This window comes from Macrobrachium rosenbergii, chromosome 28 (assembly GCF_040412425.1).
Source record: "Macrobrachium rosenbergii isolate ZJJX-2024 chromosome 28, ASM4041242v1, whole genome shotgun sequence".
NCBI lineage: Eukaryota > Metazoa > Arthropoda > Malacostraca > Decapoda > Palaemonidae > Macrobrachium > Macrobrachium rosenbergii.
In genome coordinates, this window is record NC_089768.1 from 12,617,501 (window position 1) to 12,638,162 (window position 20,662).

Here is a 20,662-nt window from a genome sequence, read left to right on the forward strand (position 1 = left end):
ATAGAATAGAATACAGAATTTAGGCATATAAAAAAAATGTCTAGGATAGCCTTTTATGCCGTATATGTCATCAACAAAAAGGATGACGAGAGCTCCATGAGATTTCTAACTTTTGCTCAAAATACACCTGAAGTTACTCAGTCACTGAGTTATTACAGAGGTTTGCATGCTCAAGGAAACTTTATGTAAATATGCAAAGTTTCTGAAAAAAAAAAAACCGCAATACCACTGCCATACATTAACTGAAATTTCCCGCCTTCCAGCCAATGTTGCAGTGGCTGTTCCTTTCACCTACCCCAGACATCCTCATAGACAACACTGTTTCATGGTTTCGAATATTATCCTATTCATGTAATTTATATGCAAGGAATTATTAAAATACCTTTCTTTCGCACTCGCATAGCCAAATATCTTTTTTTATTTACCTACAATGAGATAAAACAATTATTTAGAGCCCATCGTCCATTTGTGTTTGATCTGCGCAGACTATCTGATACAAGCTCGCACTTCATGTGCGTGTATTGTTATATAACCGATATAAATCGGCATATTTATGATCTATATCAGGAGTTGCGAGGGTTCTTCGTATATATAAGCATTCAGATGTATTACAGAAGAAATAGCTTGCATCATTATCACAATAAGCCAATGATAGATACAATGATTTCAGCCAGTCACGAGCTAGCTGTGCGTCTTGCCACATTTCTTAAAACGTGTTTTTTATAGTCAACCCATACGCACAGACTCAAATACTGAGCGCAATTCTAACTTGATCTTGGCACCTTCTACTGAATCCCGAAGTCAGGTCCAAATCCCTGCCTTTCAATGATTGGAGTAAGTACTAAGTTCCCAAGAAGGATGGGTCTTGACGAGGAAATCATCCAACCCCGGGGGGCTGGTGGGTCGGCCTTCCCCTTGGCGACAGAATTATAATGTATTGTTGACCTCTGCAGGAACTGGGAGTTGGTTGCTAAACGCTCTAACTACAAACATCAGCTACCTTTGTCAAGGGTGCTGCATATAATTTAGACTACAGCGATCATCCAATTCATTATAAAACAGAATATGGCATGAAAAACTGTACACGTATACCAGATGGGATGCGGAAGTTTCAAATTCTTATTGTGTATTGCGGCAAACTTATCTTATTTAATTAGTAATTTTCAAGTCTGAGAATAACACTTCATGGTTTATGAATGTATCAAAAAAAAAGAACGAGATTTTTCACTTATATCATTAGACTTGATAAAATTACAGAATAGTTCTGGAGTGATCAAACCACTCGACAGAAAATGAGCAAAATAAAGTTACACCACTATAAAGATGTGCAAACTTTTACAAAGTCTGAAGACATGACAACAACCACAAGAACAATCTTACCCATTAATTGACTTCATAAATTTCATGATAAGGTGCATCCGAAACAATCTATTTTCTATTACTCCGTTAATTATGCAATTGGCTATGGTTGACACTGTCCCTTGCACGACTGGCAACATTAATTTTCTTGATACAAACTTCCCCAAGTCGGCTGGGAAGGTGGTATAATTTTATCATAAAATTCTCACGGTCAGTTTTTTTCTGCAGTGGTTTTTCACACTCAAACTACTGCGAAATCACTGAGGAGAAGAGCATTCTATTCTCTTCCTTTAGTACGATGATAGGTATGAATTACGTTACTATGATAACTGGTATGAATTACGTAACTAGTGACTGTAGTAGTAAACCTTATCTTCTAAGAGGATGGTTCCATCCTGGAAACAGAAAGGGACTAAAGGTCAAGAACTATTATAAAAAAAAAAAAACTTGCTCCAAGCACATAAACATTCGCCTTCTTACCAGTGACTCAATGTGAAACAGTTAAAAAAAAAAAAAAAAAAAAACTTTCTCACAGGCAATTCAAACTGCAGCGCACCCTCACCCCTAACACTAAGAAATCCTAAGTGTATGAAAGAAACCCCAGATTCTGTCTAGAGCCCTCTTAGACTCGTATCATTAAAGCTGATTTACTAGCAATCTCTCACCGTTTTTATGGGTTATTATGTGTAATTTTACTGGTCTATGGGTCATGAAAAAAATATATTAGGATTTTCTTTTTTAAGTGTTGGTTTTATATATATATATATATATATATATATATATATATATATATATATATATACATGTATATATATTATAGCCTAACTGGCAAATATATTTCCGGTGTTGATATCGATAACTGTTGTTCCAATAGTTTCCAGAGAGCAATCAATCAACATCTTGGCTACGGACAAATTTTGCCTAAACAAGTAATGGCAGTCTCCATCTCAAATAATAAAATTTCCTTGAATATCTGTACAGTTCTAAGCGCTCCTGAGATTTGCTTCGGGAGACTATGTGATGTCCGCAGGGTCCTCTTACTTACTGTCATTTTTTTCCCGGTATGTGTACACTACTGTTGATCATCAGAAAAAATTTCAAACAACTAATTCTTGTGAGACAAAGTTACCCTAAAAAGACAATGAAATTCGTCGTTTCATGTCATAAATTCGATTTATGACCACAAAGCCAAGATGCAACTGCATGGGCAAGAGTTTTCAACAAAGCAAAATAAACGCCCCATTTCAAAGTTCTACGCTTCATAACCTGCGTGAATTTCTTTCGGAAATAATAATCTCAGTTATATTTACCGTGAAATAGTAATAATCAATAATAACAATAAGCATGATGATGATATTGATATTTACTTTACTTAAATATCCATAAACAAGACGTAGGCACAAAATATCTTATTCAGTATATTATATAACCACGCAAACTCACGATAGAACATTGCTTAACTCAGAATGATACTCTGCCACCTTGCAGCCTTTAAAAAATCACTACATAATGAACGCAAACAAAAACCACATGGCAGGGGTACATGAGACAATGCACCTCAGATTACAACTCGACCTTACAGTAATCAATTATGGAAGGGCATTTTACCCGCAACATCGAAGCAATCTACAGCGGTTTTCCTCATAGTCGCCAGCCTAGTTTCATCGGATCTTTGACGGAGAGCACGTAACCTAATCCCCCTTAGCATTTCACCAGTGAAAAAGCCACATATTTCAGAGGATATTAATCTACCGGCAAAAATAAAGGAACTCAACGTCCCAAGGTAAGATCAACAGGTAGCTCAACTTCTCAGCTGACCAAGCGGTGTTGCCAACTGTACAACTGTATTTCCCGTAATTTTATTTGTTTTCACTGTTACCGAAAAACACCAAAATATTCTTCCCAGTCAGGAGATATTTATCATTTCATATGACTACTAAAAAAGTATGACATTAAAAGGTTCCAGAAGTGGTGGAAATCTCTGTCATAAAACGTTAGCTGTCGTGGTTGCTATAGAAACATGGCACCACGGGGAAGTTGCGACGCTCTTCTTGAGAAGACATTCGAGGAACTTTTTCAAACTCTAATTATTGCGAAGACGTTAACTACTCGAGAACTTTTCTTTGATTACCTTTCATTAGGACTTCCATGGCATCTATATGGCCTATTTGGACTAAAATTAAGTTCAATCCTCGCCCGCAATACTCATTTTACAAGAAGACGACTAAACAACACACTACTCGACGCACAACTCAAATTCATACTACAAGGTATGGCGGTGAGTGAACCATTCTGTACGATGACAAGCACTGTCTTTCCATTTCGGAAGAAAATAGATCACAACAATTTGATAATACATGTATAGCTATGAGAGCAAGCAACCTTTTTCAAACAATAAAACAGCATACATGGTGATAATACTGCCAACACTATAAAGGGCTATAATGTTTATGAGTCACCCTGTAACTTTCAGTGTTGGTTTGTGGGCGGGGCCAAAGTAGTGGGATGAATGCGAGGCAGAACTGACTTCTCTCAGAGGGTTTCGTTTTTATCCAAGAGTTTACGTTCTTGTTATGATTATGGGTGTGGGTTTTGCACGCTTTTGTTCTGCACTTTTACAGTTACCAGTACAATAAAATAAATCATTTTGAGAGACATAACACGCCATAATTTACTTTTTGATATCAGCAGACTGAGGAGAAACATTACTTTTAGCCCAAACGTTAAGCAAAAAATAATGGAAGGTAAGAAAAATCGAGTGAGAATTTTCACAGTGCATCAGTCACAAATGATTCAAATGTAATGGAACTCATCCGAGGGAGTAACCGGTGATGTCATAACATTTGACTCTCGTTCGTCCATCATCCAAAAGTAAAACTTAAATGACAATAAATAGCTGGTCCATGTGTGAAAAAATGAGAAAGCGCGTAAAATTTTAAATTGTCAACTTGATATTCATTTCTTTCAGAGACTTCTTAAAGTTTTAAGAAATGGTCGTGCATCACTGACGTTAATGATCACTCATGCACGACGACGACATTGCAGTCATTTTTTTCTGTAGCAGGACAGATAATTGCATATTAGATTAAACTTGGATCATTAGTCATCTATAATTTAAATAAATTAAATGTAATTATGGTTACAATATGGTGATATTTATTGAACAGGATTAACAAATACAATGGAAACAGGTTATGAGTTTGGCCAGAGCAGCTCTCTTGTCCGGCAGTCTTCATTAATAAAAACAAATGGCAATTAACAACAAGTATGGGAGTATCTGCAATTCCGTTTATTTGATGATGTGGTGGGGATAGACCTAACTTGGTTTTTTGTTATTCTGTAACTGCTGGAGCTAGGCTAAGCATCTTAGGAAGAAAAGGAAAGCAACCAGCTAGAAGGCGAACACGACACTTGAGGGTGACGTGGACAGACCTCTTGCCCTCGAAAGCATCTCGAGGACATCCTTACAGAGCTCTATTTGGCAGAATCGAGTGGGAACTTCAGTGAGACATTCTGAAGAAGGGCTGGTTTGGTTTAGCTCAAATATCCCTCAACAGAAAAGTCATGGTATGCCATAAATGTTCTCTACTAATGGTAATGTATAAGTATCACTTAATATTGCAGTGTGGTCATGCATATGGGATTTCAGTTATTTTAATTGACAATTACAGCCTTACCTCTCTCTCTCTCTCTCTCTCTCTCTCTCTCTCTCTCTCTCTCTCATATGAGATAAAATACACAATCAACATGCAACTATCTAGATAGAATGAATAAAAATTAACATACAACTATTTTGATAAAACATGATTAAAAATTATGTCCAAAAACGTAAAAATACAGACCGGAGACGCATTCGCAAAATAAAGACAAAACTAATAACAATGAAAACAAACAATAGAACTAAATCAACTTAAAATACACGTAAGTTTGAATTTGAATTCTTGAAATCTCTTTTGACACAACTCGTCCATTAGGCCTGAGTACTGTCGAATTTAAATTTTAAAATTATCCAAAATCTACCATGATTTTGACTGGTAAGCTATCATTTAAAGTTAAATGAAACCTTATCAATGAAATGCATTAAATGTAAGTCTTTAATTTTGAATCAATGGGGAAAAAAATTCTACTAAATGAAAGGCATGCAAAGCTAATATTATTACGTCCACCATACACAATCATATCCGCGTGAAGATTAATATACTTCTACATTCTCCAATTCTACCAATACATCACACTTAGAAAAACACATTTCAGGTGTTATATGCATATACACATGTATATAAATACACACACATAATATATACAGTATATATAAATAAATATATATGACCTGCGTAGGTCAATTGGTAGAACCCTGGGTTTCCATAAGAGAGACGGTGTTCGATCCTGATTTGTCAGAAATTCACATACACAGTATATGTGTATGTATGTATATGTATATATATATATATATATATATATATATATATATATATATATATATATATATATAAATATTTAAGATTTATAACGAACGTTGAAATAATTTCCAAGTGCCATTTCAACTGAAATCCGGACAATGTGCCCGCTTCCTTATTGGGCGAAAAAGAGCAACACTACGATTAGTGGAGTCTGAACGGGCGCTGGCTGACTCCCTCCTTAAACTTCGCGGGCAAGGGCAGACGCCATGGGTGCTATTTCCTGAAATTCTTGGGCGGTACTCCTGTAGACACCGTTGCAAAGAGCAACCGCCAAGGAGCCGAGCGACCCCAAAAGTCGAGGGATTTAAATGCCGTTGGGTATGGTGTCCCATTTCGCTTTCAATCTTGTTAAGCTTTAGAACTTGAATAATATGAATACGGATATTCTCGTTACACCTACAGATTTTCAAGGGCGTGTAAGAAGAGAAATGAGCGGCAGGTGAATCTGACTAGATATTAGACATGAATGTGAAAGGATAGCCACTATAACACACACAGACAGATACACACCCACGCACATACACACACACACATCTATGTATACATATACGAGTATATATACATATAATATACATATATATATATATATATATATATATATATATATATATATATATAATATATATATATATATTATATAATGTATATATATAAATATGTGTGTGTACATATATTAATCAACGTTAGATAGATAGATAGAAAGCTGGTGTGTGTCTTGTTTACAAATGCAAGATTATAATCAATAACGAACGTGTCACTGTTCACAAGAGAAATTAGATGTAAATATAAACCTAGCAACATTGTCCCGAAGCCAAAGTTCATTCTAATTCGGGACAATAGGACTCGCCGGGCCCAAGGACGTCCCCAGAACCCCATCATCCTACCCACCCCCACCCCCACTATCCCTTCCAGGAACAATGCTTGATACAGCAGACGGCGTCTCTGGCTTAGCGCTTTGTAAGTTGATCTTGTGTGCGTGAAAACTCTACTGTCAGCATCTTACAGCTTGGTTACCGAATGAGCCGACCCGAGACTACCGCCTTGTCTTGACGGGTGTATGTAAACTAAATGCAGTATTGTTCTTCAAAATAACAGAATTCTTCTAACAATAACCATTCCTTAAGATGGCGTTGACGATTTAAAGGTTAAAACCCCATCAAAATCGACAAGTGCAACATCTTATCATATTCAACGAATCCGTTGCAACGCTCTTCATACACGGCCGAAATAGTATTACTTTTCAAAATGTTTGGATTCGTCTAACAATAACCATTCCTTAAGCTAGCGTTGACGATATGAAGGCAAAAACTCATCAAACTCGACATATACACCTTAGCACATCTAACACATTCACTGCACTGCTCTTCATATACGGACGAAATTACAAGATGGCTGAAAACTACCAAACTCCACAGAGGAGTCACACGAAAGGGGGTGAATTTTAAAATCCTGCTAAAAGGTCAGCTATTTCCGTCGGGTATGCATTCCCACCTTTTGACCCTCTGCATGTCATCTTCTCCCCAGGATTCTACATAAGGGTATCGTACAAGCGACACTAATTAATTCTTAGTAAACAACAGAGAATGGACCATATGACACTACATCTGGTTCCAGGTTGGAATTGATACTATATCTATCAGAACTGACTGTTATTCACAACGCTAATTTTAGCATTCCTACTGAAATACGAAAAATGACAGTACAATAATAGATATGTTAGAAATCTTCAACACATAATAAAAATATTTCCAACAATGTTTTTTAATTATGCTGAAAGTTTTTGTTTTTGAAAACCGTTTTTCAAAGTTAGTTACAAATTCCCCAAATATAGAGGGGCGAAGACATGACGAAATATGAGTTCATGAATCTCAATGTAAAATTTTGGGAAATACGCCGTCTCAAAACGGAATGGCTTCAAATAATAACAGTACTCGTATAATACATACTCCCCGTTCGTTTACGAGATAAGATCTTCGTGGACCTAATGAAAATAATAAAATCTCTTCACGAACTAAGCGATGGTGACGCAGGAACGCCTAAAGTATTGCAAGATAAGAATTTGATTGATTTTAAAAGAGGTAAGGGTCTGTCTTGCATTCGTCCATCACTGGCAAGTGCATGACAGGATCCTACGTACACTGGCGGATGCAAATTAAGCTGCCTGACGTGCTGTTTGAATTTCCTCGGGTCAGTTACTGGTGGAAAACACGGCAGCTTCTTTCTTCAATTTTCGTGTTTCTTCTTATGACAGGAGTTTCGCCAATATTTGGCGTTATCAAGCGACTAATAACTTAGCTAAATCGTGCAAAAAAAAAAAAAAAAAAGCCGAGATTATAAATATGACACATTTTTCTTAGGACGTCAGATCAATTACTCAAACAGATTTTAACAGTGAAATGAAATGTAAAACAATTAAGATACCTCAAATGAAAGACATAAGGAGCGGAAATTCAAATGCAATTTTTAGGAATCCCCTTTACTGATAAAAAAAAAAAAACTGTAACTCGTGTTTACAAGTTTTTAGTCTGTAAAGCCGCTGAATATCAGTGTCAAATCTTACCAAGACTGAAAACCATAAGCGGTTCCCAAAGCGAACACTGAATTAACCTCCTTGGTAGAAAAGGTTTATCCTCCTGCGAGACAAAAATAACTCCGATGCGGACCTAGCAACGGGAAAAAAAAAACCACGATATGGGCGAAACAATGGACTACTTTCATTCTTAATGACAGACAAAAAAAAAATTACCATACTAAATCAAAATCTAAATGATGTTTAAGACTGATCTGAAGCAATCTACCTAATGCATGGGTAGCATTCATACTTAATTACTTTGAATGACACTTAATTACTTGCTATTAATGACAGGAGATTAGTTTGTGAGATAATAACAAATTCAAATGAAGAATGTCCGTCTATAACTGTTTTTACCTCTCCTCGATGTCATGTTAAGCAAGGTCATTCATTATTATATATTTAGGGCATAGTCTACAGCAGATAACCTTCTTCACTAATACCCCCGATAGCCCTTTCTAATACAGCTTAACTTGTATTTTAATATTTTACTTACATTTTTATCTATTTATTAATTTGTTAATTTATCTGTTTTTCTAATAACTGTTCTCTCTTCTGTATTTCCCATTACCTTCTGTTGCTTCTTTCGAATGAACACCTTAATATTCTTTGGAAGCTGGAATTTCAAGTCAATGGCACCTGAATAATAATAATAATAATAATAATAATAATAATAATAATAATAATAATAATAATAATAATAATAATAATAATAATAATACTAACAACTTAATATTCTTTGGAAGCTGGAATTTTAAGTCAATGGCACCTGAATAATAATAATAATAATAATAATAATAATAATAATAATAATAATAATAATAATAATACTAACACCTTAATATTCTTTGGAAGCTGGAATTTCAAGTCAATTGCCCTGAATAATAATAATAATAATAATAATAATAATAATAATAATAATAATAATAATAATAATAATAACGTATTATGATGCAAGATAACACCAAAATGAGGTTTTAAAAATCGAATCACCGACAGCCTACACACAGATGAAGGCTTATACTGAAACAAGTTGCCTCACGTGTTAAATTAATATGCAATGAAGGAAATCTATTAAAACATGACCTAAACCTAACATGAAAGACAATGAACAGTCCAACATACAACAGTATTTTGATTTGATAAATAAAAAGGCGGAAACATTTAGTTCCTGTAAAGACCAATAACAACTTCATTAGGAATAAGAGAAATAACCGCCGAGCGCTTCAAAATTACGTCCGCAGTTGGTCCTGACGCGTTTTTTTTTTTTTTAATCATTACAGAATATGCAGATGAGTAGAACACAAGCCGTATAAAAAAAATTACGCCACGTTCATGTATCTTTGCTTTATGTGAAAGATATCTGCCATAACATGCAGAAGACGAGAGCACTCTGTAACGGTCGCTGGTGTCACTCAAATGTGAATAAATTAATTTTCTTCTTCTTCTTCTTCTTCTTCTTCTTCTTCTTCTTCTTCTTATTATTATTATTATTATTATTATTATTATTATTATTATTATTATTATAAGTTTGGTTACACGTAGCAATTTAGATCATCGCGTTTCATTTGCTTAGCAACAAATGGTAAAATCTTCATCATTACTTCCCGCAAATAATAATCATTGGAAAGAAACTTCCCGTGAAAGACTGGACAAAACTCTTTTAAATCTCTTCTTCTCTACACGACTGTACTTTGTTGCCAAGCACACGGACAAAATTTACCTCCATCCAATTTTGTTGGCCGAGGTAATGATTATCACTAATGCAGCTACTCGGAAAGCAAATAAAAGATGCCAAAGCAAAATGTAGTAAAATTTATAACACGTGAAACTGAAAAAGGCGGAAAAACGAAAAGAAATCAGCTCTCGGATACAGAAATATACTTAAGGCAACCCAGTGAGCCGACCATCGCTCACAGGTCTGCTTACGACAACCACTCCTTTTTTGCCCAGCTACTTATAGATCGAAGTCCAGTGGTGTTCGTTAACCTGTGATATTGGTAACTGGATACGCAAATGAAAACAAACATCTATTGAAGTCTATAATGAAACCAAGTTCTATTTTTACGTGTAGATAAATGGTATACTAATTGCTAATGTGCGCTTAAATTCTTGTTTCTTAAAAAAAATTATAAACACTTCATGTGGGAGAGTGTTTTAAAGATGAGCAGTAAAAATCAGGTATTAAAATAATAATGCTTGTGAAATTCTTAAGAATAACGGGAAATGTTGTGATTTTAAGCATTCTAGGCGGAATGTGGGCGAAGGAAAAATAAAGCATTACAGCCTTGATCATGGACTTGATTTTTAGATTTTCATTTAGAATATTATTAACAGCTTTTACTACATTCTATGTAGCGAAGATTCTTGTTTTTTGTAAAAATTATTATTTCTCTTCTTCCCTTCTTTTATTTTCTGATCTTGCTTACAGACGACAGGCAGAGACCCCAGCTGACCATAAACACTTTACCCAAGCATCAGGGACCTTGCATATCATCCCCTAAGGTTACGGATGCAATTTTTACCCCAAATAACAGAATTTCATTAATGACGTGTCTCATATATTATTACAGACAAAGTGGGCATAATTTGGAAGTAACCTAACCAAATAACCTATCCTAGCCTACCCTGTGTTTCTTGAAAACGACCTAGAAAATTCAAGATTTACACCCAGTGCTTCATTTTTTCCAGTGATACATCTATCTATCTTCAAGGCCAAAACTGAATATGATGAAGATCATTTGCAGTAAATCTAGTGCACAATTAGCAAATTTTTAGTCTGTGTGTGTAAGTGCGTGTGTGTATGTAGGGAGGAGGGAGGAGATAGGTAACTTGTACTTGGTTAAGTCTTTTATGTAGGTGTATTTAGTGTCGAACGTCATTTCAGAAGTTAGAACTGGTTGTTTTCTGGATTCTTGCTTAAAGTGGCCCTATTTGAAGCGAAGGCGTATTGTTGAAATAAATATAATTTTCACTGTGAAAAACAATACTCTTTTGTCAAGTTGAAATATGAAAAAAATAACAGTTGCCCAAAGGTAAAGAAAGGCCTTATAAAAAAAGCGAATCTAAATTGGAAAGCGAAAGGCCCGTAGCACCACTTGCGGTTTATGACCCCAACAGCGGATTAGCAGCTTGACAAGACTGTTTTTATAGACCAATCTCAGTTTGTCATTCAACAGTCATACAGACTCGGCTACATCCTTCTACAGATTCGTGTTGTTATGTGGTGTTTCTCAGCGACCTACTTTTTCAATAAAACGTGCGTCATTCATAACACAGCGACTGGTTTAAATGTGCTGCCCCACTGGCTCCAACCCGCGGCAAACTTGCAATTTTATCTGAAGAGGTCTTATGTTTATCACTTCCTCTTCACAACGGCGAGAGATAAGCGACATGACGGTAATAAGCCATGTGGTTCAGTCACAAATAATGCAAACGTCAATGTGGGCACATACATTATCTTTAGGGGAAGATAAAAGTACTTGTGAGAGTCACGGCATACTTGTGGCCAAAGATTAGGTTGCCAAGTTGGAAGAAATTTTTGGTTATTGATGAGGGTTCAGTAAGCTTACGAAATAACTTTTTGAGGGCAAAACATTACTTTTTTACTTTCGCCAACTACCTCCCGACGCCTTTGAGGTTATTCGTTTGCTTACTAAAATGTACATACACGCAAATACATACATACATACATACATACATACATACATACATACATACATATATATATATACACATATATAAGTATATATACATATATATATATATATATATAATATATATATATATATATACGTATACATCTACATATATAAATATATATATATATATATATATATATATAATTATATTATATATATTTATAGCTATATTTATAGATATATACATACACACACACACATATATAATGTATGTATATATATGTGTGATAATATCAAGCTACCACACAGCTAACCATTACAAAACTCATATAGGTATGTGTAGTGAATAAGCAGGCCCCCCTCGCTTGCAAAGCTCTTAACGCGGCCTTTATTGCTATCTGCAGTTTCAGGGTACAATCGCTTCTCAGATGATAATCAAGATTCCCCACTAGAACAGTAAACTGGTGTATCTCACTGACTCATAGGGGACTCACAGTAACAGCAGTGAGTCTCGCAAAGCTCAACTTGAATTATGCAATGAGAGAGAGAGAGAGAGAGAGAGAGAGAGAGAGAGAGAGAGAGATCTTTTTTTTACATATTTTCCTTATGTTGTGGCACTGTTTTCAACTGCGGGGTAAATTGTTTGAAAGACATGAAGTGGTCTTTTTCAAGATATGTATGCGATTTTATATATTTTAAAAACCAATACTCAAGAACTTTCTTTATAATATTCATGAATTGAAGCTGAGTTCTGTTTAGACACTTCAGTTATCACCTGTTCATGCGTACAGCGAAGGAAATTTACATGCCAAACTGAAAATTTTTTAAGTCCTAAACGAAGAAGAAATGATAAAATCTACGTTCCAGCCGTTTCATACAGTAATCATAAGGCGCCAGGCACCTTAAAGTTATACAGATATCGGGAGCACTGTCCAAAGATGTACTCGCAAAATCTAGACGCGAGAAGGGACAATTAATACAGAAGGCAGGTTCATATGCCCATAATCTGCTAAGTCAAGATGGTACGTAACTGTTCTTACCATAATGTTAAGAAAAGAAAGATAGATGTCTATGATTGTTTTATGTAATTTATTTAAAAAAAAAATACTATGTATTTTAAATGTAGTTGCTGGACTATTCACAAGTATTTACATATGAAACTACATGTTACATAGTTTTTTGGTAAGTCGACTGCCTTACAGCATAGCTCTGCCAAGTGTAACTAAAATGGGCAAGCTTGGACAGAAGTCAAAACACCATTACATTACAGAATTATGGACAAGTTAAATATACAAATGGGGAAACTGCTCTGACAAGAAATGAGGCTATAGTATTTGTGATGCTTAAATCTAGAAGGGATAAACAGCTCACGTCAAGTTTAGCTATACTACAAGAAAAGGCTGACATATTAAAATAAATGGGTAGCAGTGGTGTTGATTTAGCCTCTCTTATTACGAGACAACACCTGGTTCTCTAAAAGTGGTACATTATAGGATGAGCAAAGTAACACCAACTTCTCAACTGCAGATTCTCATGAGGTAATATTACCTTTCAAAATCATGTTATTGCTCATGTCTAATTTAAAATATTTACAAGTGAAAATGGTTCAACAAAAAATAAATTCAAACATTTTAAGGATGCCTGTAAAAATCTAAAGCAATTCACATTAAAACAAAATGATGATACGACAGAAAAACCATGAATATATATATATATATATATATATATATATATATATATATATATATATATATATATATATATATATATATATATATATATATATATATATATATATATATATATATACACTGTATATAGTGTTTGTGCGTTTTTGTGTGTTTATGCGAGAGTTCACGTTAAAGGAATAAATTCCGAATCATATTTGATTATCACTAAAGATACGTAAAAAACAGTAATTTCGTAAATTTTAGCCAGTTAGTGAAATGGACCGCAATTTTGCCAAGGTTACACAAGGTCAGGCTATATTAAGCACACTGATTTTCATGCCCATTAAACTGGTAATCAGCCATAATTACTAAATTTACACATTTATCCGAATGATATGGTTTGCCACTCAAGAAAATCAATTATATTTAATATATTCTGGGGAAAAAGTCAAAGGTTACACATGTGGTAGGATAAACACATCACATTTACCCTGGTATATATATATATATATATATATATATATATATATATATATATATATATATATATATATATATATATATATATATATATATATATATATATATATATAATATATATATATATATATATATATATATATATATATATATATATATATATATATATAATTATCTGTATATTTATATATATAGTTGCTATACTGGACCTCATATATATATGGATATATATCTATATATATATATATTTATGCAATATATATACATATATAATATATTATGCAGGATATACATGATATTAATGCAGTCCTCATTGTCAATTATCTGTACTTTAGTACAGTTGCTAACTGGACAATGGATGGTATCTAGCGGAAATATTTATGCAAAAATAGTTTTCCTTTATTGACAGTCCTCATATGTCAAGTATTGACGGGTACTGGACAATAATCTGTTAGTTTTAAAAAGCTTATATATATATATATATATATATATATATATACTTGTTAACTATTTATTGAATATGCATTTACACACATATACACACACACACACACACACACACAACACATGTGTGTATTTATGCATTTATATATATATATATATATATATATATATATATATATATATATATATATATAATGTATATAGTGCTAATGCACGTGTAGCATCTATAACTCTGTAGCAACACTCTACTTTTTACAGTACATCATTATCTGATGCTCCATTTTTTTTAATTCTTGAGCCAACAGCTGTTTCACACATTTGTTTTTGGCTATCTTTAGGGTTATACTAGCTTTACAGTGGAACTAGTTTTTAAGTATATTAATTCTGGCAGCACCTCTAGAATTTCCAGCACGTCATCTTATCCTCAACGCTTGTGTTTAAAAGGCATAAAAAATATTACTACTATGGACCCTCATTCACTTATTTTTAAGCTGACAGCTGTTTCAGCTATCAACTTATGATCACCTTACATTGTAGATATACTACAGTATTACTACAATGGAACTACAAGATGTTTAGACTAAACTTCCAAATAAGTAGATGAACCAATGTATTATTTCATACTTGGACCTGATAATTTACTGCTGTACCCACAAAATAAGTGTTATTATTTGGCTATAAAATCAAACCACCCATTTAAGATGTTTGAGACGTAGCATCAAGTGAACCTGAGAATGTCATTTCAATATTCATTGATGAGCTAATTTCTGTGAACTTTCATCACATCTTAGGAACAAAGGTATAGTCGTGTTTTTCTACGGCATAAAGGTTTCATATTTACATTTTAAAGTTACCTTTATTCACGTACAAGTAACAATAGAGGATTCGGTCATTCATATCAAAACTCATGTAAACAAACATTCGAAAAGGTAAACACAATTTACGGAACCAAATAACCACGGGATTTCTGATTCACACATAGCAAATCTGAGAAGTGATTTCCTGTCAGGTGCTAGGAAACCGTCTGAATCGCGAAAGGACTCTCTTTGTCATTTCTTCCGGATTAGGGCCTACAGACGATAGAAAGGGCAACCTGCGGTGGAGAGATAAGGGTCCAGAGAAGATATAAAGGTGCGGCTATTGATTAGAATATTTGCCTTTACAGGGTATTGTCCACGGACGAGATAAAGGAGAAACTCAAATATAGGTGTTTTATTCTGAACAAGGACGATAAGGCCAACATAAAATTATACTAAAACCAAAATGAAATGAGCTCCCTGGTGGGGCTGTTTGAGTTCTCTCCGCGTGTGTTTAATCTCCGCATATAGGCCAAATCTATAACAACGACAAAGAGATAAAACCACTTCTCCCATTACAGATATCAAATATCATCTTTTTCGTTACGCAGAATTCTAAGTTAATTACACAGGTTCACGATTGATATCATCTTTTTTCGTTACGCAGAATTCTAAGTCAGTTACATAGGTTCAAGACTGATAAAGTTTTTTCATGCAATAACATGAAATGGAATCAGATTTTCTATCAACATGGCATCTCATATTGGCGCTGTTGCCAATATTTCAAACAGCTCCACGTGCCTTTAAATTCACGGATAAGCAGCTTAAGACTGTCTCCATTGAGCACTTTCAGTGGTCACGGTATATTTTCCCCCTTCCTACAATTATCTCGATTTCTTAATATCATAGGTAAAGAATAAATGAGTAAGCAAGGAAATATGAAATAAAGCATAACATAGAGTAAGTTGGGCAAGTGAGAAAATGAACAATCTTATTCAGACAGATAATAATGATAAATGCACATCTACAAGTACTGACAAAATAGTTAAGATTAAGGTGGCCTTGTGCCAGCACGGGGTCTTAGAGAGAGCGCCAGTTCATTATAAAAACAGCTTATCCCTGCAGTTACTTAGATGTAAATGCTGTATGATGTTTCTTGTCTAGACGAAAATGTTAAATATTTATAAATGGGCCATACTGTACATAGAACGGTAAATCTTTGTCAAAAAATAAGAAAATTATGATATTGTTCATACGTTGTGAAGAAGAAATGGACTGAAAAAATCCTAAGCAGGGCGGAATAAGAAGAGATTAAAATACCTGGAAATGAAAAACAACCCGTATAATTTTACAATTATAGCCTCAGGGTTTGTCTCAAAGACATTCAAAGGCCTGTCAAGTTGTTGTTTTGTAAAATTGGCATTAGGGCAGATATTTAAACACCATGTCAGAGAGGTCTCTTCGTGCTTAGTAGGTTGAAGAAAACGTTGCGACATCTGAACAAGCGTGTAATCTCTTATTGGAAGATTTTAAATTTTTATACTGTACTCTTTTCAAGTCCAAGTTTTAAGTAACCTGAATACCCGGATGCTAATAAAAATGAGAGACAAATGAAAATTCATCAAACAAAGGTAGAATTGCACAGGGCAAAAGACACAGTAGCCAGCAGAAACTTCCTCGAGACTTTGAGCTTGATTAGTCTGCGGGATCCCCATTCAGATAATCTCTCAAGATCAGAGAAGACGAAGGCGGAGCAAATCCTGATGGAGTGCGAGCAGCAATTAAGGATTAAGAGGCGAAGGACGAAGAAATATGGAGGACCGAATCGTCGACAAAAACATGAATAAGAGAAGAGGTAGCCTGGGGTAGACTGGCGAAGGTCATCAATAATGAGAAAGAAAAAATAGGGGACAGTAGAGAACCAAGAGGAACACCATTATAAATACGAAAAGGGTCGCATGTAAGTAGGTAAATGAAAAGCTAGAAATGACTGTACAGACACGAAACAGACATATGCAGCAATATTGGATAGATAGCCGAGCCTAATGCCCGAGATGCATTTTTAATGATGAAGAAAAAGTGGGGGACAGCAGAGAACCACAAGGAACACCATTACAAATATGGAAAGGATCAAACATAAAAAGGTCAGATAAAAAGCCAGAACTGAATGTACAGACAGGAAACAGACGTGGGCAAAATGTTGGATAGCCAGGGATGCATTTATAATGATAAAGAAAAAGTGGACGACAGTAGAGAACCACGAGGAACACCATTAAAAATGAGGAAAGGGTCACACATAAAAAGATCAGATGAAAAGCCAGAAATGAATGTACTGACAGGAAACAGACAAGGGCACCAATACTGGGGATAGCCGAGCCTTCTTATGCCAGAGCTATCCTTGGGCGATGAGGAAAGATTAACAGGAGCCCCGAAATGAAGGCGAACACACATCATTAAGATAAGAAAGGTTCCCAGTGGATTAAGCCTTGTGTAAGCCACATTGGGCATCTGAAAGATCACTACCGGTACTGCCATATTGCAGTAACTGCTACTAATTCTATTGCCGCCGCTAAAAATAGCGATGATGATTACAATTATGGTATTTGGATATGCAAATATTTGCTTCTATCGAGCGGATAAGCTTTCAGTGACATAACTGCTCTTTGTGGTTTTGCGTGTAATTAGATGCAGAAGTCCACGTCAGCTCGTACATTAGTTCCTTTTCTTTCTGTTTTTTTCCTTCTTTTTTGTTTAAATATCAAGTTTCTCCTCTTGCCTTCTGAATCACAGCTACGCAACACCGGCTTCCCTATACTGACTCTCAATAGTGAAAGTTTAGAATACGGCCTCTATATAAACACTAAATAAAATGAAGTAAAGATAACAAGAACAGACCCGGTTAAAAATCACAGCAGCACAGGCAAAAGCATGCATGCTCGATTAGTGGCTGCCTTGAATAAGAAATCAGTCAAATGTTATGTATAAGTGGATGAAAGGCAAAAATAGTTATATTAAGGACAGTATAGTAATAAAAGTGTGTGTGTGTGTGTGTGTGTGTGTGTGTGTGTGTGTGTGTGTGTGTGTGTGAGAGAGAGAGAGAGAGAGAGAGAGAGAGAGAGAGAGAGAGAGAGAGAGAGAGAGAGAGAGGAATATTCAGTTAGTGTGCAGCTTTTCGATGGTAGCTTTTAGTTTAGACCTAGAAAATATACCAGGCATCAAGCAGTCATAACCAACATCTACAAGAACTTCATCGTGTCATTGTTTTTATCACTTACGTAGTGAATCTGTCTGCTGAATGGCAAGTTTTGTATTAATCATAAAAAATTATACTTTTCATAACCAAATAAAATCAAGCAATTTGAAAATAAATACCCGAAGCCATCCCCCCCCCCAACCCCACACCCCACAAGCCACTTTGTATATAAACCCATACATTGAGTAAACGGGGAAAATCGCCACTGCAAAGATATGAATATTCGAAAACACGTGTTTTTGTTTGCGAATAAAATATAGTAATAAAAATATAGCTTTCAGCCAGTCAGACTTAAAGCAGACTACTTGCAAGTACCAAGACATTGAAACTAGTCCCTCGTTTTGTAGCAAGCTTGAAACTAACAGATACAAGCGGTTGTTGTAAGAAAACATAATAAAAATTCTTTTGAGAGAGATGGTTAATTCTAGTTAATAGAGAGATCAACCCTAATGCAAATAATTTGTAAAGTAACCCTGCCTTACGGCCGGGGGTAAGTATGGTAAGGTTTCAAATGGGATTAAGAGTCCTGGTGTGGACTCCTATAGGAGCTTTAAGGAACCGACAAGAGCGATTAGCATGAAAGCACCAGGCAAGTTAAATTAGTACGATCTAAACCTTCCAGTAAATGGAATGGCATATAGAATTTAGGCCAAAGGCCAAGCACTATAGGACCTGTGAGGGAAATTGAGGGTAGATAGGCTTGGCAGGTGTAACAGGAGGAAAACTTTGTAGTTGCACTATGAAACAACTGCTAGGAGCGGGTGGAAAGAAAGATATAAGAAAGAGAATATGAACGGAGGTACAGTAAAAGGAATGAAATGGGTTGCAGCTAGGGGTTAAAGGAGGGGAGGCTGCAAAGAACCTGAAATAATGCCTACAGTACACCGCGTGAAGCGCACTGACGGTACTATTTCGCTCCTACGGGATCCTTCCTATGAAGGAACAGAAGCCGATGAAATTTGTAAGTCAAGTAGGCTTCTCTTGTTAACCGAACCACCAAAAAAGAAATGAAATAAAAGCGAAACAAAGACAAACAAATGAGAGCGAGGAAGGACCATGGCTGGGTAGGAATATACGGGAAGGGCATGGCATGGGCGGTCACCCATCAGGGAAAGGAAAAGGAAAGTGGCCGGGTTAAATGGGGGAGACTAATTGAGCCGTTTAAATGGGTCCCTCCAAGGAGTTTAGTTGGGTCCCTCTGATGAGGGGTTCCGCGTTTTTTTATCCGTCTGTCTCTGGTTATCCCAAGTCTACAGACATTTAAGGGAGGAATTAACATTGTCAGTTGGTTCTCCAGTTAGATTGAAGTTATTTCTCCTCTCTGGGTAAAGCTTTGATTGATGAATGCTGTATGATGAAAAGGAAAGTTGATAAACCTGGCACTACAGATCCAATCTTTTTTTTCTCTCTCTCCCTCTCGCGGAAAGTCGTGGTAGGTTTATGCGGAATAAAGAAAATATTTGTAACTGAAAATATAAATTTTTATGCTTAATACTACAAAAGCACAAGGAAAATGAGAATTCCTTAATGCAATGTTGATTTGTAAGTAATTATACAATTGTTGTAAATAAGAAAATCGAGAAAACGTAAAATGTTCAACAACATTATAGCAAATACTGTATATTATATATACTCTCAATCTCTCTCTCTCTCTCTCAATAGTCTAATTATAGAAATCATACATTTTTACAGAATCTCTCTCTCTCTCTCTCTCTCTCTCTCTCAGTAGTCTTTTTAATTATAAAGTAACGAATTTTTTATAGAATTATTCTCTCTCTCTAAAGTCTTAATTAATTATAAAAAAAGGTCATCTCTCATGTCTCTCTCTCTCTCTCTCTCTCTCTCTCTCTCTCTCTCTCTCAGACAGCAGAACTCACAACTTCGGAAACGTAAGAGGGGGGAGGGGAATTTCTCGTTGTGTTGGGAGAGAAAATCGCATGCAGCTGTAGTAAGGACCGCCATGTTTTCCTCATGATGTTTACCAGC

At 35.2% G+C, this 20,662-nt stretch overlaps 1 protein-coding gene across 43 annotated transcripts in view; it reads right to left on the reverse strand.

Moving 5' to 3' along the window:
- The window catches only part of LOC136854032 (dystrophin, isoforms A/C/F/G/H-like), a 1,916,343-nt gene that overhangs the window by 1,693,195 nt on the left and 202,486 nt on the right, over window positions 1-20,662 (reverse strand). For 7 of the 43 annotated variants that reach the window (XM_067130077.1, XM_067130058.1, XM_067130075.1 and 4 more), the window contains exon 1: window positions 3,491-3,633. The exons of the other annotated variants lie outside the window; for them this stretch is intronic. In XM_067130077.1, coding sequence (XP_066986178.1) covers window positions 3,491-3,509 — 19 coding nt within the window. In that variant the 5' untranslated portion in view covers window positions 3,510-3,633. Of the gene's footprint in view, window positions 1-3,490; window positions 3,634-20,662 lie in introns of those variants that run through there. 43 annotated transcript variants of the gene reach the window in all.